This window comes from Neolamprologus multifasciatus, chromosome 23 (assembly GCF_963576455.1).
Source record: "Neolamprologus multifasciatus chromosome 23, fNeoMul1.2, whole genome shotgun sequence".
Taxonomy (NCBI): Eukaryota; Metazoa; Chordata; class Actinopteri; order Cichliformes; family Cichlidae; genus Neolamprologus; species Neolamprologus multifasciatus.
In genome coordinates, this window is record NC_140460.1 from 12,885,262 (window position 1) to 12,908,134 (window position 22,873).

A 22,873-nucleotide genomic window follows, 5' to 3' on the forward strand; every position below is an offset into this window, starting at 1 on the left:
CTTTTCCTACTCTGCCAAGTCATGGAAAGAGCCTCACCGGTAACTCATTGCCACACAGGTGTTTTTATTTCGCCTGATTAGACTTCTTCTGCCAGTGAGCATGTGCAGTCTGTGCCTCAGTGGCAGCGCCGCCCCACTTGTGTTAACTTTATTAGATTCGATGCACCTGTCAGAGCGGGACAATTGACTAAACTTTGCCCTCCTCAGTTGATGGTGCTGAAGTGTGTCTATGATTGCACATAGTACTGGACTGGGATTTGGCAACACTGAATGATGACCGCTCCCAACACAATTAAATCAGACAGATGACAGCAGCCGCGCAGAAATGGGCAGCTATGTTATTAGTTTAAAAAAGCTACTTCTGTGTTCGTTAAACCCTGATTAAAATGGAAATTACTATAAAACGACTGTGTTCCTCATATTATATGTTGTATTTTCCAATAAGAATTCACTTAACTAAAAGATGAGCTCTGTTGACATGGGTCTGTGGACACTACAGACTGTGCTGAACTTAAAGAAAGTCATTTATTGATTGATTGCAAAACAGAGCCCAATGAGGAAAACCTGATAACGGACTGAGGAGAATCACTAGACCAAGGAGAACAGATGCTCTGACAAAGGGGGAGGCAGCAACTGTAAATTTACACACAGTATGGCAGTAGAGGAAGTGGAAACAGGTGGGGAGAACGAGAGACAGCTGAACTAAATCACAGAAGAGGAGACAAAAGCGAAGCACAAGGAACGCTGAAGCTCAAAATAAAGCAGGAAGTGAAATAAGCTCATAGAGCTCCCCCAAAAGGTCAAGGGCTATACTAAAACTTTGATGTTTCACAGTGTTTATATCGCAGCATGCTAACATGCAACCTTTGACCTATGAGCTTTAGGCATTACATAATAAAGTCACATATATTTTATTATCTTTACCCATATGATTGGAACAGAATTGGCTGAAATCTTCAGCTGTTAAAACGTGACATTTTCAGATATCCAGTGTGTGATTTTGCAATACTTTGTAGTCATTGCGACATCAAAGGGTATATTGGATTGAAAAAACAAAGTGGTGGTTTCTTGAATTTTTTTTCAAGGTTAACTTTGACCTTGGGTGCTAATAATGAAGGTCAAATGCTCGTACTGAATTTCAAATTTGGTGTGACCTTAACCTGATTTTTGCCAAAATTAAATCAGCTCAAGCTGTTATTGATATCTACCATCACACAAAATTTGAGCTGGATATCTTGGAAACTGTAGACCATAGACTGCTAACAAACAAACAAACAGAACAGATTGCATGCTTCCCTCCTTCAGCGGGAGAGTGAACATTAGACTTGACACAGATGCATTAAACTCTAAAACAAGAGCGTATTAAATGCACTAAGTGGAAAAACACATAAATCAATACAAACACTTAGAAAACCAAGAGTATTTAGATAAACAAAACTCCCAAAACACTGTAAATTGACTCAGGACCTTGATATGATATGACCAGCAGTGCAACATGTCTTGTTTTGGTTGAGCTTTTTAACATCCACGCAACCAAAAGTCGTTTTGCAACCAGAGCACTTGCCCCTGCTGGACACTAAGAAGAATGCATGTTTCAGGCAGCAGTCAGAGACTTTTCTGATCTGCATCATTAATGGATGATTAATAGATGAGTATCAATCTCTGAAACAGCAGCCGCTATCACTTTGAGGAGGTTCTTGGTTTGTGGCTTTAGATTTAAGTTTTACTTCCACTCAGGGTTTGCTTGTTTAAATCAGACGGACTCCTCTGTCTGAGAGCATGTGAACTCACTAAACTGTACCGACGGGGTCGCTGGGACATGAAAGTCAAGTGCAGGCCTTGAGAGATGACAGCGCAGTTTTACTCTGCACACTCGCTCATGCGTCGCTTGTGTAACTGACAGATCCTCTCACAGAAGCTGTAATTCAAAGACAGAGGGATCGTCTCAGAAAGAGAGTGCACGAGCGCTCAGACATCAGGATGCTGTCTGACTTTGGCACTGTCAGGTCTCCATTTGCTAATGTCTCACTCCTCCACAGAGTTATGCTTTTAGTCTCTAGTCTGATAACTTGACGCAGCCTCCTAATGAGTGAGTGCATATGCAGTCTCTCACATTTAGGGTATTCTGAATGCTGAGATCAAACAAAGGGATTTGTCAATGTTGGTAATTGGCCACCAGTTTGTGATTTTTTTTTTTAATGGGCATTTCAGTGAAATGTTCCAAAAGATCTGAAGTAAAGAACTGTGATGTCATTTTTATTTTGTCAGTTTTGACACAGGCTGAGGCTGAAGAAAGTTTCGCTGCTTTTGTTCCACTTTACTCATTATTTAAGCAGCATTTTATTAAGACAAATATATTATAAATGTCTACAGAGCGTCTGTCATTCATTGTGAGTGACAAGACCTAGTTTAGTGCTGAGCAGTTCACAAAGGTCGGTAATGCATTAAAGACACTGCGACTGTGATGCTGTTGTCTTTAACTGACAGCAGAATCAAATCTTATTTTTACCAATAAAAAATAGATTCAGATCTGTCAATAAAAACATGTTAACTAAAGGAAATAAAATAGACTAAAGAAAGCCTCTTACGCTGTGCAAGAAACACACAGAGTGGCATAAAATGTTGTAAAAGTGTTAAGAAGATTTAAATTCACATTAATTTATGCAATTAAAGCTTAAACATCAAGAGTAATTCAGATGTCAAAATGTCTCTTTTGGCTTTTAAAAACATTCATTCATATCTTTTTGTGCCTGGAGTCAAATGTTGATGGTTTTGCAACATGAATGCACTTTTACTGTGTCAGTAAAATATTTCTGATTTACTCTAAAAAAAGCAGCGTTTTCATCGTTAAACAGTTTGCTTTCTATATTCACTATATACACAGTAGTTGTTCTACATAATAAATAATTCACACAAATGTTACTGTTAAATCCCAAAATAACAAGCGTCTCTCCTTTGAACACAACATGAAATGTTAAAGGATCATCTGTGCTCATCACGGCCTCATTTTAAGATGCATTATATTTTTGTGTGTGTGGTGATGAGCGCCTCTGAATAGCGCTGTGGACTTGTATGTGATATTTTCTCGACCTTTGATAGTTCACCCTGGATGAAAATGACAGAACATTATAGATCTTATGGATCACGAGACTTTCTTGACTCCTCATCCCAGTCGCTGCAGCTGTCATTCACACAGGTGCTTTCTCTTATGTATAATAGTCCTCAGAATAATATCAGTAATGCTAGCAGCAGAAAACCTCACAGAAGACCACCTCTGTAACAATAAATCAAGTAGAACACACAAGAATAACAGATGTAAATAATTATCAGTGTTTGCCTGCCCATTTGCGATTGTTGCACGTGACTCCTACTGTATAACAATAAATGTTTTCAAGAAATGAAACCATTTTTTCAAACCATTCCTTCCTCCAGAGATGCCTCACAGATCAGTCGAGAGATGACTGAGACGGCATCAGAAAGAACAGGAATGTTCCACTGCTAAAAAATATTTACAGAGTTAATGTGAAGGTGAGTGCTCGTTTGTTTAGAAGTGAGTGTGGTAAATGTTTTGTCCTTTCAGATTGTGCACCGCACCCTGGCTGCCATGCTGGGATCTTTGGCAGCCTTAGCTGCTCTGTCCATCATCGGGAATGTAAGTCTCTCTCGTTATTTGATTTTACTGATTTTTTAGGGATGCAGTGGTACATTCAGAACATATTATGAACGCTTTAACATATGATTCATGTATTTGAGTTACGGTTGAACAGTTATTCAGGCGTGTAAGCAAACTGGTTGTAAGTTTTGTGCCACACAATACAGACAAAATCGGTGGAAACTGCAGGATTAATTTCTGAAATGTCATGATTAATTTCAAAGTTTGTCATCCATTAACATCTATGTGTTTCCAAATTTAGTCACTGGTCCAAGTTTGAGAGTAGTGGACATTTTCACCTCAGCGGGACACTTTGGGAACAGAGCACTCATTACTAGTTCCACCTGTGCTTTTGTCTGCTTCGAAGGAGGAACTGGGCCAGCGAGGAGTTATAGCAGTGTTCAGACACAGCCGTGCCCAAAAGTTTAACACTGTTAACGAGTCTGATCGTCATTTATTAACCTTGTCCTTTTGTTTTTCCCCTTCAGATCCAGATATTCTTGATAAATCTGTGTAATTACATTCTTTGTCTCTCCCACAGAGACCCAGCCTTGTTACAGTGGTGGAGTGGATCGACTATGAGACGCTGGCTCTTCTGTTTGGCATGGTGATTAACTCCTCACATGTTCACTGACTCAACAAATCTCAGAGCATTAAAAAAGAGCTCTCTGACTCTCTCAACTGCACTCTGCGCCCTTTCTATCAGTCTTCTGAATGTCTGACAGCGAAATACATTTCTATGGAGGCGGGTGAAACAAACAATAAAAAAAAATCCAGTCTCCATGGAAACAAACATGTCCTGAATATGTCAGTTTTGGTATAAAATTATGAAGAGGGAGTTTGAGACATTTCTGGAATCCATTTAAAAGCAGTTTGAAATCCTCGAGCTTACCTGTAAAAACATTTTTGAACTCATCGCGCTGATAATAAGGAAGGTAATAAAGAGACATTAATGAAGAGTATTAATGAACCCTGGAACTCAGGCACATATTTCATTTTGACCATCTCATCTAAGATAAACAGCATCTTATCATCTTAGGGGGCCGTTTCTGAAATCTCACAGGGAGACATAATCTTGCTTAAAGGAAAATTCTTCTTTTCAACAACACAGATGGTGCTGGTGGCCATTTTCTCAGAGACTGGCTTCTTCGATTACTGTGCAGTGAAGGTAAGTTGATTTATGATAATAATAATATTAATAATTGATGTTGATGAGAAAATTAGAAAAAGTCTGAATGAGAAAGCTTCTCTCTAAAAGAGAAGATGGCAGCAGGGTTAAGGTTTGCAAAGCTGAATCTGAACAAACCTCACGACTTCTGGAACAATGTTCTTTGAACAGAGGAGACCAAAGTGGAGAAGTTTGTCCACAATGTGCAGCAGCATGTTTGGAGAAAACCAAACAGTGCATACCAATTGTCAGCACGGTGGTGGAGGGGTAATTAGGGCTGTGCGATATGACCAAAATCTCATATCCCGATATAAGAATTCTATCATCCGATAACGATATAAATCACAAAAATGTAACATTTTCTGTAAATTCTGTGAATCTTGGGCAGCTCGACTTGCGGGAAGTGTTTCCACCTGCACGTCATGTAGCTGGAGTCGAGTGTTTTAACCGATGCATGAAACGATACATTTTTAGACATAAGTTGTAATAGCCGCCATTTTCTTTGTGAGTATTTATTACACGGCGTGCTGCGGGGAAAAGCCTGTTCTAACGTTTGAGTCTAAGGTTTATTTTTTAGCACCTGGCGGCTCTTTTTAAATTCTCATCCGTAAATAATCTACTTTCACGTGATTCAGTTATTTTGAAAAGTCTCAACAGGATATTGAGCTTTATTGTGAAAGGTTTATGTGGAACATAAACAAGCGGACACGAGATGGTGTTACCATAGTTGTTGCTAACCACGACGCATAAAAACAGGCGCTTGTCCATCCTTAGTGTGGTTATATAAAATATGAGAAAGAGAGAACTTTTAAGAGATTAATATAGCCACTACAGTGACCATCAAAACGGTGAAAAAATATTGCCATAAACAGTTTATTTTGCGACACCACGAAACAAACGATAGCATAAAATGAAACGATAGACGTTTTTATATCGTCATCCGATTTATATCGAACAGCCCTATGGGTAATGATTTGGGCACCCTGCAGTCATTGAATTAATCGTGGACTTCTTTGTAAACCAAAGTATTCTAAAAGTCAAATAAGAGGCCATCTCTGTACTACAGCTAAAGCTTGGCCCAAACCAAGTCATGAAACAGGACATTGATCCCAAGCACAGCAGCAAACGTATAACAGAATGGACCCCGATCTGAAAGAAATGAGCTTTGCATGAATATCCACAATCCTCAATGATCTGAAGCGATGCTGCAAAGAAAAACGGGCCAAAAGAGACTGATAAAGTCACATTTACCTCAGGTTATTGCTGCTGGTTGAAAACTCTCTTTGTCACATGACTGTAAGTAAGAACACGAGGGCTCACATACAGAATCGAATTGATTTTAAATTTCTGTTTACTATTAATCATGTGGGATCCTGTTCAACCTACTTAAATTTGTAAGGTGACAATTTTTTGTTGATACAAAATATTTCTTGTTTTTTTTGCGTAAGATACTTTTAGCACAAGATAACTTCTGATGAATGTCTTGTGTGCGCTAGATTAAAAAAATAACCTCAAGATATTTAAGGGACTCTGTAGGATGCTGAGCGGAAGTGTATGAAATAAGCTGCCCGCTCGTGAGATGTCTCGACAGGCTTTGAGCTATTTCTGAAATTAGCAGCAACACACGACGCGACTGTAGTTTTGATTTTGACTTATCCAATGTCACAAAGGTTCACAAAGGAGGACCTTTCCAACGTCAGACAACCTATCAAGTTTGGAAATCTATCTTTACATCCTGACCTAAAAATACAGTAACAGCAGTAAAGGCTGCCAAGGATGACATTCGTTGTGTTTCGAGGTGAAGTTCAGAAAACTAAATCTTCAAAATAATCAGTTTTTTCGGGAAGAAGTGCTCTTTAACTGCATCTGTTAAAAAAAAAAAAAAAAGCGCTACAGTTTCACAGTCCTATCTGTCCTCCATATGACAGAGGAATACATATTCTCAAATTATTCGCTTGCTCTACTATTGAAGATAACACATCTGTCTTCTCTTTTCAAAGAAGGTCAAAGTCTCCCATCAGAAAAAAGCTCCAGGGCGCTCCGCTTTTATACCGAATGTGCGCTGTATGTGGTGAACGAGGACGAGCGCTTTTGTGCGTCAGGTACAAAAGCGCTGGAAAACAGGGAGATCATGTCCTGGAAAACAGGGAGATCATGCAAGCATGTGAATTTTATCCTCTTAAGACCCGAACTCTTCCACTACATGCTTTTTTAATTTCTCATTGATATTTGGACATATTGGGGCCTGATGAATGTAAAAACAAAGAAATACCAGATTTTTTTTTTTTTTGCCTTATTTTTGTTTTTAAGAAAAATAAGAACCACATATGAGGATATTCGTTTAAAATCTTGATAGAACAGTAGCAGTATAATGTCCTCGTGAGTGGATATCAGGCCCTTGTAGAGCAAAATTCAGTATGTTGGCCTAAATAACCCAAAATGTGATGTCCACATATGTGGATGCCAGGTCCTAGGGCAGGGGTCGGCAACCTGCGGCTCTGGAGCCACATGCGGCTCTTTTGTCCTTATACTGCGGCTCCCGGTGGTTTGGGAAAATAAATTAGAAGTATTTAGCTGAAGTGTATTTTATTTGTGTTTAGTTCTTTTTTTAACTTGTAGTTCTAAATCGGAAGATTATTGTGATTTTGAAATATAAAAATTATATTATATTATATTATTTTTTCACCGCTCAAAATAAGTGTCACACTCGCGGAAGCTGGTGTACCCGCCGAAACGCCGTGCATTTATCGAGACTTTCGACCCCAGGTAGGCCAGTTATGGATCTTTATTGACCACTTTTCACACACGGTTGCTGTACATACAGTCGGCTGTAGCTTTTCAGCTCACAGCCCGACAACACAACAGCAGAGAGAGCGCAGACTTTAAGGTGGCGAGGTGTGATTGCGGGTGCAGCACAGGTGCGTCCGCCTCCCAGCGGCGCTGCAGACCACGCCCCGCCACACACATTAACCAGGTAAAATACATATTTAGGCAGAATTTTGCAAATATCTATTTTTCCTTTTTTAGCAGCATAATGCTTTTTTCCAATTACTTTTTAAAAGTCAGGTCAAGGCTCCAAAAGCCCAAAGGCGATATAAGGGTGGCGGCTCACAACAGTTTTTGTTTGCTGGATCATTTTAGTTCAGCTGGGTGTCTTTCCTTTTGTTATATTTATTTAAGAGTTCAAAATGTGTTAATTACATAAATAAAATGTAATTTTCTCCGTAGCACTTCATGGAGTTCATAAGCAACACAGCTTATTTGCTCTGTGGATTCTTTTAAAAAGCAGTTAAAAGCTTTTCTGTTCAAACAAGCCTTTTGTTGATCTACGTATTTTACATTCTTTACATTATTTACATTTGATCTTTTACATTGTGTAGAATGTCTATTGATTGTATTGTTTATTTTAATATTTGTGTACAGCACTTTGTGACAGCCTTTCTGCGAAAAGCGCTTAATAGATAAACTTTACTTACTTACTTTAGTTGTTCACACAAAGCATAAAAGTAAAAAACAATATATACAGTGTTATCTTCATTTTGGATTTCAAAAAGTATTTGCGGCTCCCAGTGTTTTCTTTTGCGTGGAAACCGGGTCCAAGTGGCTCTTAGGGTGTTAAAGGTTGCAGACCCCTGTCCTAGGAGGTTAAGTGCGACTTGGAGAAGAAGCAGAAAAAAAATGTATTCTCAGAGAAGAGCTCAGCAGCTCTCACACATCACACCGTTACCTTTGAAAGGTGGCCATCCTGACCTGGTGATGTAAGAGTGCTGTTTTAAAGTGGGAATCCATGTGCAGTTCTTTTTTCATCTTAATGATATTATATCTTGTACTACTTATAATGGAAAGATTTACATATTTTTAGATTTTTTAAACACACCAAAGAACAGTCAAAACTGGTCCGAAGCTGTGCCAGATGTGTCTTCTGAGTCAGCTGTTTTGGCGGTGCCGATAATAAACAACCTAACCTCATCTCTCCATTATCTGTCTCCACTCTGCAGGCTTACCAGTTAGCCAGAGGAAGAGTGTGGCCCATGATCATCATCCTCTGTCTCATTGCTGCCATTTTATCTGCTTTTCTGGACAACGTGACCACTATGATGCTTTTTACTCCCGTCACCATAAGGTAGAGAACAGGAAGAGGGGGAAAAAATAGATACTGCCTTTTTTTTTTATTCTCAGGTGGAATAAATTCCCCCCCCCCCCACACACACACACACGCACACACACGCACACACACACGCGCACACACACACACACATACTGCTGTCCACTTGGTTTGTGTGTGGCTGTCCTGCACAAAAGGTTGAAGGATCAATACCAACATCCTTTTCATATTTCTCTATTTACCCCACCCTTTGTAATCTAATCATGACTAAAGGGCTTTTCTGTCTGTCTGATTTTGCAGGTTGTGTGAGGTGCTTAATCTAGACCCCAGACATGTCCTGATTGCAGAAGTAATCTTCACCAACATTGGAGGGGCCGCCACAGCTGTCGGAGATCCGCCCAATGTGATTATAGTATCAAATCAGGACCTGCGCAGAGAAGTAGGCACCTTCACAGCTCGAATATACAGTAATCATCTAGCAAAGCAAAGACATTACTGATGGTACAACACTGACAGGTGAATCATAGATTTACTTGTTAGTACTGGCTGAAAAAAAGGATTGAGGCTAAATATCTTGCAGGTGTTTGGTAAAAGTTTACACGATGCATATCACACTGGCTTGTGAACTCCTAATTTCAAGTCTTACATTTTGCGTTTTTGGCTTCTTAGAGCCTGAAGTAACCATACTTAGCTTAGCCTTCCTGTCGTGTTCGGGTCAAATCTGACCAATGTACAACTTAAAACACTCAGAAATATTGTGTTTTACATCTGATTGCCTCAAGGCATCATGACATCCTCCACACTATGCACTTGAACATTGACGATCACCTCTTTTATTGAATTTTGAGGGTTTTAATCAACCTTGGTACATCCTTGGTGACCACCACAGGAAATGAATGAGAATCTACTACTAATCTACTCCCTACTGAATGACCCACTGATCTGAATTTGGGGGGGGCACAACTGGAGGGCTATGGGGTAGAAAGTTAAGTTATAAGCTAGTGATTAAAAATGATGATTAATAATGATTAAAAAATAATGACAAACCTTTTCTTTTATCATGATCAGTTTTTTTAAATTTTATTGAACAGCTGTTCTTTTTCCTTTATCTGTTTTTCAAACCGGACCTTGTGAGGATTTCAGTCAGCAGGTAAAGTCTCTGCAAGGAGGAGAAAAAGCGTCTGTGTTACAGCATGAACAGACTGCATACTGAGGTTTTATTAACAGGCTTTAAGAATGTTTGCTAAATTCAGTCATGAACTTGGTATTAGACTGTATAATAATTCAGTCTGAAGAGACAGAATTTTTTTTTTTAATTGAATTTGACTTCGATCTGCAGGAGATGATAATGAAAATAATATTTTTCAGTTGTGTACAGTTAGTGTTTCCTTAAAGGTTGCATGTTTTTTAAGCCTTCATATTTCCTCATACAAACTGAGGTATTAACAGCCTGATGCTGCATTTCCAGCACGCACACGCATGTACACTGTACATATAGACTTTTTCCTGTCCTGTGAGCAAATGTAATCATCTGTGTTTGCAGGGTTGTACATCTGCAATCTTTGTTTAGCGCAATCTGTCCATGTATTTATACAGTCGTGAGTGGTGACCCTTGTTTACGTTGATGTGTAGGTGATGAATGGAGATGTAGTGGCAATGAATGCAATTTATATTTTTGCAGCAGCTATCATAAATCACAAGAATTAAAGATGTCAAGATGTCGGTGGGAAAAGAAGCTGCTACCTCCTCTTATTTCAATGCAGCTGACCAGCGTTACAGGTTGATTTTATTTCTGTTCCTGGTCAAAGGTTTGCATTTACACATGTACAGTGTTTGTGTGAAAGTCCATACAGCCATTTTCTCCATTTTCTTACATGTAATCATTTGCAGCAGCTGTGACAGCTGTGTAGCATAACACCTTCTATTCGTTCACCTTCCTGTGACGTGCGTACCAGCATAAGCTTACAGTGTGTTGGTAAAGCCATCTACATGTGATGTGACCCCAGCTTTGGGGTTAGTCTCTGATTAAACTTGTGAGGAAGACTGCCACTCCTGATGCAATAATGTGTGAAACCATGTAACACCCAGCTTTTTTCCAGTGGTGGATGATGTGTTATAAAAGTGTTTTGAATCATCCCATCTCTGCTAATGTATCAGGATATGCAGGATCCGCAGTCAACGGAAAACATTTTTAGTATTGGAAGCTTGCTGGTTAGCAGCCCTCTTTCAGTTTGAGTTCAACTAAATCATTTTAGTGGATAAAGTTCAGAATGAACGGCAGGATATCTGCTGGCTGCACCAGAAACCCCTCAAAAGTGGCTGTTACACTCTGCTTAGCCTCTGAGAGATCCACGGAGAGCCAGCTCCCTTCCTGTTAATCAAAATGAACCAGCAGTATTTGCAATGAGTCAGGCCTCAATGAATCAGAGTGCTTCTATTAAGTAGCCCACATTTTATTTTAGTTTTCAGAAATATAGCATATTGAATTGGTATTGATGATTGCTGTTTTTTGTTACAATGAAGCTGATTTTGCTAATGAAATACCAGCATCCTGCTAACGTATCCTGATTGGTGTAGTAAGGTTTTATGACAAGATGTTAGGAGTGTGGTTAAAGCAAAGCAGAAACCTCCACATGTGTGGAAGTAGCAGCCTGTAGTGATGGACACCTGCCCTATGTAGCTGTTGATAGAAAACTCTCTGCTCCTTCCTGTTTTGTAAATGTTGTAACGTGGCTTGTGGTTGGATTATGTCCCTCATACTTACAGAAACAGTATTTCCTACAATCTAAACCAGGTACAAAATCTAAAGTTAATTGTATTAACCCTTGTTTTTACTTTTGTGGGCTCCATTTATTCTGGAAAGCCCAAGAAGTCACAAAGTGGAACTTTTCCCATTTTTAGAAATTGGGAGTTCCCTACTACAGCACATTATAACCACTTTCTCCTTCTGCTCCCTTTAGGGGTGGATCATTAGCCTCCATCTCATCCTAGCCCTCTGTCACACCAACCCTGCATGTCCTACTTCCTCCTTCATTCATAAATCTTCTCTGTAGTCTTCGTTTTACCGTGTCCCTCCTTTGCACATGTTACACTATCTCATCCTTGCCTCTAACTTTTAGAAACGTCCAATAACTTTCAGCTTCAGCTGTCCCTCTGATGTATGATCTTTTCCATCCTGGTCACTCCCAGTGAAAAACTGCCACAGTCTGCAGTCCCAGTACTACATCAGTACTGCCTTGTCAAGTTGATCTGTATTCTGTGTTCTGGCTTAACTAAAATCCAGCCATTATTCATTACCTGAGCCTTTTGGAAACCCATTTAGACACAAGTTGTCATCTGTTGCACAAGTTTGGACAAAGCTGAAACAGCGGTGACAACATTTTACTGAGCTAATCAGAGCAGAGCGTGGCTGTCTGAAAAGGGCATTGACTTGCATGTTCCTCTCATAACCTTCACTCTTTGTATACTCAGAGGAGCATGATGCTAAATCTCTACAAGACATGACATTTTCACAACTGCTTGATGTGACATCTGTTCAGTGCATGTGACATTTTGGCCTTTGCCGACGTGAGCAGTATGTGGTCTCCGGGTTACTGTAGCTCCTGTAGCGCCAGGTTTCCACAGCCCACTGTCCAGTTTGTCTTGGCTCCATTTCCCAGGTGACAGAACTGCAGGGTTACAGCCACGGCACACTCGTTCAGTCATGTCTGGCCCACGATAAGCACAGCTTGTTTGTGCGCGGTCTGCTTACCCGTTAGTTAGTTTGCCTGCTGGCTTGTATGTGGCGAAGGGATTTTAGGGATCTGGAGATGGAAAGAAAGGCACGTCCGTGAAGTGTGTATGTGTTTAGGTTCTGCTCCTCATCACAGTGTCTGTCTCTTTAGCTTGTTACAAACCAAGGTACCATTGTGCATATGAAAACTCTGGTATCATTTCACAGAGGGACTTTCCTTGCCAATTGGATCCCCTCCAACCAGAATCGTTGACATTGGCTCTGAAATATGGACATACCGGGGTCGCAGTTTATGGCCGCAAACAGAAATACAATCACATCAACAAGTTTAAGTTTCTCTTTTTTTGGTCTTGTGACTGTCGCAAGCACATATTGTATTCATTAGGCTGCGGGCACACAACATTTTATTATTCTTCAGCTTTTTGTTCCTGTTAAAACCGAGATTTTAACAGGAATTGTGAATTTTTTTCATAAACAGCAGGTTCATGCAAGCAGCTGTTCTCAGTCCACCAGGCTGCCCTGCAGGTCACTGCAGATGGAGAGCAGGTCTCCATGGGGGTGCGCATAAACCAGGATGTAGCCGGGATGTGCCACAAGTGACAAAATTAACTCTGTGATCCAAAGGGAATATGTGGATTAAATCTGCTGTTTAATAATTCAGACACTTCCACTCATGTTTAGTTGCATCACCCTTTTACTATTAACCAGTTTTATCACTGAATATCAGAAACTTGTTCTTTATACTGTGAAAGCATGTGAAATAAAGGCAGCGTGAGCTACTTGCAGTGTCTTTAACCTCTTAAGCCCCAACGCCCCCTGATACGGGGGCAAAAGGCAGGAGATCAGTTAGGCTTGGGGCTTAAGAGGTTAAATGTTACTCAATGAGAAACACCCAAGTGTTTATTTATATTTTGTTGTTTTTCTGTCACTTTAAGTTTCCTTACAACAGGGACAGACCATTTGGAAGAAAAGAGGAAAATTTTATCCCAAAAATGTATTTTTTGGGAGTCACATGAGAGGACCATCAGTGAGCAGAATCCCAAATGAAGGCAGGAGATAGTGGCTAGAGATGGTGGAGCAGAGTAAACAGATGGCTGATGGAGATAAAGAGTGAAATGCAGTGAGTGAGGTTGAGATGGGAAGGAGGAGGGTTGATCGGGGAACAGAGGCTGATGAGTGAAGTGAATCTGACAGCGTGGGAAACTGAAGCGACGAGGAAAATAGAGCAACAGGAATTACAAAGGAGAGTGAATACAGAGCATGAAAGAACGCACCAATTTGTTCTGTGTCATTTCGCTCTTAAATCCAAACTTCCAGGTACGCTGTGCGGCTCATACTTACAGTTTGGAGTATGAATGCACCTCCTGCTGTCCTTCTCAAGAGTTCAGTGCTCTCAAGGCCCTTTATATAGTAAGGAACATAGTCTGACATCATTATAATGCACTTGTGTGGGAGGACACTTTAGGTAGCTGCTTTCCTGAACTCGGAGTTTTCTTTCCTCAGAACACCACACGACTTTTTTCATACTGTGTCTCTCCATAAAAGTCCATCGTTGCATGCACACATTTTTTGCCTAAACCCAGGCTCAGTTTGTCACGTTTGAATGAAATTCGACCAGACGGCAAATGTCTAATACATTTTCATTATGTTTCCTACAGGGGATTGATTTTGCCAGTTTCACAGGCTACATGTTCCTCGGAATATGCCTCGTCCTTTTTACCTCATTTCCTTTCCTGCGGATGCTCTACTGGAACAAAAAACTTTACAACAAAGAGTCCATTGAAATAGTTGGTAAGTAGCTCTGCTTTGTTCATAGACTGATACTCTAATCCTGTAGACTGCTGAGGGTGATACCTATACTCAAAAAATTATAACTAATATAATTACATGTAATTTTTTAATTTTTTAAACACTGTAAGAAAGTTAAATTTCATGAAATCTGGCTCTAATGTTCTAATGTTTGCAGTAGAGTAAAAAAAAGATGATAAAACTTGTGGTGTCTTAGGGCGGAGATTTGACTGACAAGATGCTACTCTACCAGCATCCCTCTGTTTCTCAGTCAGATCCTCTGATTATGGTCAAACGTGGTTTCAAATAATCAAAATGGTGATGTCACATGTCCGAGTTTAACATTTTTTCAGTCTAAAAAGTAGTTTTTTGGGTTAATTTATGTTTTTCTACATGAAAAATATTTTTTTTAGATGGTTGTTATTAAGCTGAGAGGACTCAAGTTATAAAAAAATATAGTTACCTGCTGGATACAGCACAACCTGAAATCATTTGTGATGGTTTTTGAGTGCTATTAAGAAGAGTATTAACCCCCAATAACATCTTTGCACACAATAGCTTCCCAATAAACCTTCTCAGGCAATGTACTGGCCTCACACAAACATAATTAACTCGGCATTACGGCCTCATCCCTCTAATTTCCACTTGAGATGTGTGCTGCCTTCAGTTTTCACTTTTTCAATTTCCACACTGTTCCACTCACACTGTTAGATATCTCTGCCATCTCCGATATTACATTTCTGGAACATATATTACTGCAAAAAGATTCTGTGTGCGTGATTTTTTTTTTACATTTTATTATTTAAAGTAGGGTACTTAATTTGGAGAGGTCTGAAAAGGTCATGCTCAATAGAGCCTCTCTAAGAGCGCTGTCATTTAGGAACACAGGACAGAACTCCCTGTTCCTTTTTATACTAAAAACTAAAAACAAAAACATACAAAATAACAAAAAAAGGTACTGTGTTCGCCTTATTGAGAAGGGAGTGGAATTGTAAAATATTCATACTTTTTGCTGAAGAATAGTCTTCAGAGCCGGGTGATACAGATTTCCACATCAGTCACTGTTTTTTTGTTTTTTTTAAAGTTTATAATTGGAACAAAGCCTGTGATCCAGTTCGACAGTCAAACCAAGCTGCCCATCATGCAGGTGTAACATTCTTCAATCTCTTCACATCATATATAAAAGCCTCAGTGGCAGTGCTGCTGCCCTCCATCTCTGCCTGCTGCTTCGATCCATCCACCGCCTCTGTCTTCAACGTTTTTACCTCAGTCGGGACCACTACAATTGAAAGATGCTCATTTCCCTCTGCAATTATTTATATGTGAAAAAGAAAGTTTTCCTGACTCTCTGCAGGTAAAGCCTTACTCTTTGAATAGGGAATAAGAGGGTAAGTCAGGTGCTGCTCATCAAATGCACTTGATTAACTGATCATCAACAATGTGAGCACCTCTGTAAAAACAAAAATTGTGCAGTTTTTTGCTCTTGAGTATTCAGGAATGTTAGCATGATGCCAAAATCTTCCGAGGAGTGGACGGCCCCAAGATCAGACCGTGCAATGCTCAGAGAAACTGGAAAAACCCCCAAGCGTTAGCATGCTAAGTATTAAAGTTAACAAAAAGAAAACTAAAGCTGACTCTACAAGCTACTGTGAAACCTGTGAAAAACTTTTTCACATAACAGTATATTTGGTGATAGGGCTACTACATGTGTATGCGTGAGCATGAAAGTGGGGAGTGCAGCAGTATAAAGGTTTGACATGAAGTGGGGTGAAGATGCGTTGCAAAGTGGCTTGCAGATGCTCTTCAAATGTAGGCAGGTTAAAGAAACTCTAAAAACACACCTGCACGGGATTCAGCAGTGGAAACATGAGCTCAGAGCCTCGATGCCAAAGTCTGGGCCTCTTGGTGAACAAAGTTTACAATTAATTTGATAAAACTAACTTTTTGACCTTTAAAATTCAAAAGTATTTGTGATAATAACCTAACTCAGACATCATTTACTGGGGTAGAATGCCTTTATCTCCTTTTTCACCCGCTAACATCCCTCGAGGGTCTGGTGACTCACAGTGTGTCCGACACCACATGGCTCATGTGAGAAAACCCCTTTACTCTGATGTTCAGTTGCTCTGACTAGTTGGCAGTGAACAGACTCACTCATCCAGAGAGCAGCCTGATAGCGACACGGGACTCCTTTCTTTTCTATTCAGCTAATCTGGTGTACCGCAGCCCTTTTATGTATCTTCTTAATTATCCAGCAACAGGAAAGAAAATGATTTGGCCATCCCTGAAGATTTGGAACAATGTTCAGAGAGAGAGAAAGGATCACAGACACCACAGACTGTGCTGGTTTGGAGCATGACTGTCCTCCATCATTCTGTCTTACTGTAGATCTGGCTTGTAAGACTCTGGGGAGATAGATAATAAGCATACAAAACAAAACACACACACAAAAAAAAGATATTTGTTTGAAACTGTTAAGAATTCTTCCGGAAACACAGTCACCTCCTATCATTGTTTACCCACACTATCAGACTTCCCCCTCTGAGATGACCCCAGCATGGGATGATTGAAGCAGAGACCATGAGGCTGCTCAGTGGTCACCACAATCCTCACATTTAAGCTGTGAGCAACACCGACTGTTCGGAGCTGTTCTGTCACACTGAGCAGCGGGCAAACTAAAGTAAGCTTTTACCCATCACCACGGTGACCGTTCGATGCTGGCCTAAATCTGACCCCGTGGAGTTTCTTCTTCTTCTCCTGCCAGCCTGGCCTTGCTAAGAGCGCATGTGGCTGGATCAGCTCAAACCCCCTGCCACGGCTGGTAATTGTGCAGATTTGCTAACAGGAAATGTTTTTTTTTCCTCTTCCCCCCTGCACTGCTTAGATCCTATTATGGTCACCTAGCAACCTTCCTGAAAAAGGATGGCACCTACTGATATCTACATAAGGGTCCCATATCCTCAGGCTGTATCTGTATTTGAGCACTGGTGGTTCCTGGGTTGGTCAATGCACCCATCGCCAGGCTGCATTACGCCCTCTGTGGGGGCTCACATATTGGGCATATTGACTGAAAACATCATCATGTTCTCTCAGCTGTAGAAGATATTACCAAACAAATATCCGTTATAAACGTACTGCATTCTGCTGCTGAGCTTCATCACTGTAACTTTGAAGTCTGTGTGTCGTACATGCACTGAACAAGTGGCGTTCTCTCTTTGCCCTGCAGAACTCAAGCATGAGATCCTGGTTTGGAGGCAAACGGCTCAGCGCATAAACCCCGCCAGCCGAGAGGAGACAGCTGTGAAATGTCTTTTAATGCAAAAAGTCCTCAACCTGGAGAGTCTGCTGCGAAACATGATGAAGACCTTCCAAAGGTTAAAGAAAGCACAAGAACACAGAACATTAAGAATCACATTGTCTGTACTGTTAATGCCTTTTGTTTTTCAAAAGCCAACCTGCTGTATATATACAGATCTTTTCACTAGATGCAGTTATCAGTACTAATCAATAATACATGATTTAACAAGAGAATTCATGGCTGGTGTGATTACTGAAAACACACACTGCAAATACTTTGTGAACAAATTAATTTCGTAAGTCGGGGTTCCACTGTATAATAACAGGTGACAGAACACAAGACAAACTCGATAGAACTCAATAAAAACTAAACAAAAGACCTGGGATGATGACACACATCACTGACGCAACCTGGCTGGTGTACACATCGAGACCACCAAGAAAATGGATGAATAAGACTGACTTTGACCACAAGGGGCCGCTGTAGTAAAAAAGAAAAAAAAAGGAAAAGGCTCATTAAAGGCTAGAAATGTGACATAGCACCGCGGTGTGTGGTCGGTTACAAAGTAGCAATCATATAAAACTCTTGCATGCAATAGTAACACTGTAACTGCACGTTCCACTTCCACTGTTACAGTATTTTCTGCACTATAAGGCGCACTTAAAATCCTTAAATTTTCTCAAAAATTGACAGTGGGCCTTATAATCCGGTGCACCTTATGTATGAATTCCGGTTGTGCTTACTGACCTCGAACGGATTTTATGTAGTACATGCCGCTCAGAAATCTGTCAAAAATGTTTTAGTCTGACTTTGGTAAGCTACGAAGCCACACCGCTTGATGGATTGTCGGAGCGTTATGGCTACTGTACTCAGGAGCCTCGCGGAGTAATCTGGGTGCAAACTCTATCTGCTTCAGGTCCCAAGTCAAACGAACACTGCGGCATCATTGAGAGTTAAAAACTGTCTAAATAATTTCATCTTTAATCAGCGTTGCTACTTTGCCGGGTGTAACAATTAAGTTTAACATCCAGGCATCCGTGAAAACAGAATTTATTAAACTTAACGGAGTTAGAAATTAGCAGGAAGTTAGCACGCTAGTTTCCACCTAAACATGATATTGTATGTTCTGACTGAGAGATTTCTGAAAAAATTAAAACGTACAGCTCTGCTATCACTTCCAACTGAATGAAGATAGAAAACTAAACAGCAGTGACGTTTGTAGCGTTACTGAAGTTGGGCTAGCTGGTATATAATGATGTGCTACGTGATCACTAGCGACACAGCTATGTTAGCATAATGAGTTGAGTAAAGTTTGACTTATCTGACTGTTTTGTTTCGCTTAATGTGCCTTATAATCCGGTGCGCCTTATGGTCCGAAAAATACGGCATTTGTTTTTACCTTTGAAATTAAGTATAAATCTAGAAGTGTGTCTCCCTAACGTCAGTGCATGTATGTTAGACCCATGACCCTGAAGCTCAGACTTCAGACTGCTCCTGGATCTGTGCAATATCAATATATCGGAAGAAAGTTAGCTAAAGGAAGGAGGAGCTTAAAGATCTTTTTCAGACACTGGATGAACTAGGTGCTGCTCCAAATCCAAGCTCAAACAAATGAGGATTATTCCTAATTCTGAATCACACAAAGCTATAAACTCAAGCAGCCCAACATTAGAAATATGGAGCTGGAGAAGAGCATAATAGGTCCCCTCTAATTATTTAAAACACAAGCATGGCACCAAGCATGACATGTTCAGTTCAGTCCAGAAATAGTTTGTTTTTTTCCTGTTCCTATTTTTCTGTGCCTGCTTTCCGGACCATCATAGCAATTACAGCAAATAAATACAAATTTTGAAGTGCAGGAAATGCAGAAATAAATCCTTCACACTGCACAACGCTCAGCATATGGTTATAAACTGCTAAAAATAAGCGCCCTGTTTCTATGACATGATACTTTTCCCTTTTTTTGTTTTCTTTTTTTTTTTTGACACTGTGCATTCGCCTAATGTGAGATTTAAATGTTGTTGTGTCTGACAGACAAATTTCTCAGGAGGATAAGAACTGGGAGCAAAACATCCAAGAACTGCAGAAGAAGGTAGGCTTTGATTCTTCACCTCACACATTTTCCTCCATCACTGTGACTGGTGCATTGATGTAATCTCAGTAATGAAGTAGGTCTAGTCTTTGAAAGTTCGCTTAAGACAAATCCTGTCATTCTTGTGATAACATCAGCTTTTCCACCATTCACAAAAAATACATTTTCCTCCTACGCAGCACAGAATTACTGACAAAGTTCTGCTGGTGAAGTGTGTGTCCGTCCTTGGCATTGTGATCTTCATGTTCTTTCTCAACTCCTTCGTTCCCAGCATTCATCTCGATCTTGGTAAGCCCCGTACTCTCTCATTATTGCACTGTTGTTACGGGCATCACTGGGTGGTTATGGGTTCCGTCATGTAATTATGAAACACAGCTTCCTGTGCCCTGGCAATTTAAAAGAGAGTAAATAATGGGTTGACTAGCAAATGAAACCAACAAATTACATGGCTACAAAGCTGCAATTAAGGCCACCGTGTTCCATCCCTCCACGAGCTTCTAAGCCTGTACTGATGAACAAAATTTCAGTAAAGCTGCAAAAGGCCTTCTTAAGACACTCAACCAAAATTTGGGGCAAAAATAGGCAGTGCAAAGTTTGACAAACCTCCACTAGATGTAACATATTGAAAAAGATATGTCAGAATCTCTGTTTTGTTCAAGATCCCATGTCACTTTTACAGAAAATCTCTCTCTTCCGTTACATCTTGTAAAGCATCATACGATTTCGAAACACTCTTTGCTTACATTCAGAACCGTTTACCCCTGACTGATTCGTCTTCATATACATATTTACTAAAGAGTAAAATACTTATCGCTTTGAAAGTCTAATTGTTGCTGTTGTGTTACGTTTTGCATTCTGGAGCTATGCCACCTGTAAAACTTTTACTGTGCACTTTATTCTTGAGGGTCTACTGCAGAAGTGTTTATAGGTGGAAGTAAGTTAGCTGGTCACACTGGCTCCTCAGTGTGGCAAACTCCCTGTGGCATTTCGTTCAAAAGCAATTCATCATCTGCTTAGCAAATATTGCCTTTTTTAAGCAGATATATGACTCTCATGGACTCTGCAGCAGAGGAGAAGCTGAAGGAACCAACAGCAGCACAGTAGCTCACATTACTGGCTGCGTCACCTTTTTTTTAATAGTCTGGGTGGAACCTGCAGACCACGCAGGAACCCTGAATCCGGGCTTTAAACTTTAAGGACACAACTTTTAAGTTTTATGAATTCATCAGCTTCTGAGTAACTAGCATTCAAAACCCAGACACACACAGGAGGAGCTTGGTGTGGAAACTCTCCTTGGAGGTCCACTGTTTCAGATGACTCATGAGTCAATGGCTACTGAGCCACAGGGGAGAGCAGATTACAGAATCCAAAGGTTGGTGGTTTGATTCCTGGCTCCTCACAGTCTGGGACAAGAAACTGAACCCTGTAATTGCTCATACATCCTTTGGAGTGTGTGTGTGATAGCGAACCATTATAGTACTATTACATTACTATTGCTATTCTATCCAATTAAGTCATGAAGCCTAATTTAAGACCTTAACCCACTACAATCACAGCTTTTTCCCCCAAATCTGAATCCAGATTTGTTGCGGTGCGGTCTCACTCCACGCAGGTTTCCCAGCACCCCCCCTCTGGCTTGGACTTTCATCCCTGCTCTACAGTGAGCTGCTACCCACTGCCTCCCCTACAGCTAGATGAGGTGCTCTCTCCCTCATTCAAGTGGAAATCTCTGTCTCTGTAGCTCTCACTGCACCTCTTGAGCAGTGCCGGATAACCCGGGGTCCCAGTGGATCCACAGGTTCAGGCATACTGCTGGAAATCAAATCCCTTTTTCTTTTCGGGCTTTCTCGATCCCTTTGTATTCTCTGTTTTTTAAAAACTCTCTCAGGTGTGTAATCAGTCACAAGAGAAAGGTTCTGTTGCCCGGTGGGATTTTTCACTTTTCCAAAGCTTCTCTAAAGATCATTTCTTTCAATGCTGATAATAGGTCTTCAGGTCGGGGTTTGTGCTTGACTAACCAATGTGCCTGTTATATATTTGGATCAGGGTTAAGCAGTAACTACGACTTGCATCTATTCCATTCTGTTTCAGTATATTATAAAATGTTGATTAAACAACAGGGAGTGCTGGAAAGATTGTCTCTGCTGTTCCATAGATGCATAATTGCACATATGTCTCTGCTTCTCTTAATAGAGACAGCTTTGCATGTTTTTTCCTTAAAGCCAAAAACATAAAAAGCTGCTTTAAAAATTAAGTATTATTATTTTAGGTTTCCAGAACAAAATTTTAACCTCTTACAGCTGTTTGTGTTAGGAGATTGTACAAAGGTGCAGACGTGGTCCAGAATTTAGAATAAAATAAAATGATGAACCAAATTCCAAGAAAACAGCTACAAAAGGTAAAAACAGAAACCAGGAAACAAGTAAAGAAAGCACATGAAAGGCAAACAAATAATCCAACGAGATCAAAGGAAAAGACAAAACAATAAAAAGTTAGGGTGCTGTGTAAAATATAGCTTAAAACCACAGTTCAGTGATGCAAATCTGAAAGCATACAATCACAGATTAAGTTAATGTGAGCTGGGCGTTGATTTTGAAGTCACATGAGAAAACAAATCGATGAAGTAAAACATAAAGTAACCCAAAGACAGATAAAGACAGAAAGTGGGGAGTACAGCACACATGGGAAGAGAATAACAGGAAAACCATGACTTTGCTCCTCAGTATCCAATATCTGCCGCAGCATGTAGAGTTAACATGAGATTATCACCAACAGGTTATCAAGTTCAACACAATCTCACAGCAGTTTGCCAAATAGTCATCTCTAATATTCTGATTCGTGCTGCTTGGCACGAATTACCACCTTTACTGCCACTTCTTTGAAAGACCCGATTTACTTGGATGTCCGGGTTCTCGCCGAAGAGCTGCAGACATGAAAAATGCTTCCTATCAAAAATACATTTAAAATCGTGCAATATTGCCGAAATCAGAAACACCCCATCTCAGACTAACTCTAAAAGCTCCTGAACAGAGAGTAG

General features: G+C 40.2%; 1 protein-coding gene across 1 annotated transcript in view; it reads left to right on the plus strand.

Annotated features, from left to right (window-relative positions):
* The window catches only part of oca2 (oculocutaneous albinism II), a 69,623-nt gene that overhangs the window by 16,709 nt on the left and 30,041 nt on the right, over nucleotides 1-22,873 (plus strand). Inside the window, 9 exon segments of the mRNA XM_085150049.1 lie at nucleotides 3,581-3,652; nucleotides 4,194-4,259; nucleotides 4,764-4,820; nucleotides 8,819-8,943; nucleotides 9,226-9,364; nucleotides 14,317-14,449; nucleotides 17,673-17,820; nucleotides 19,779-19,836; nucleotides 20,016-20,124. Of these exon segments, the coding sequence (XP_085006175.1) occupies nucleotides 3,581-3,652; nucleotides 4,194-4,259; nucleotides 4,764-4,820; nucleotides 8,819-8,943; nucleotides 9,226-9,364; nucleotides 14,317-14,449; nucleotides 17,673-17,820; nucleotides 19,779-19,836; nucleotides 20,016-20,124 (907 nt within the window).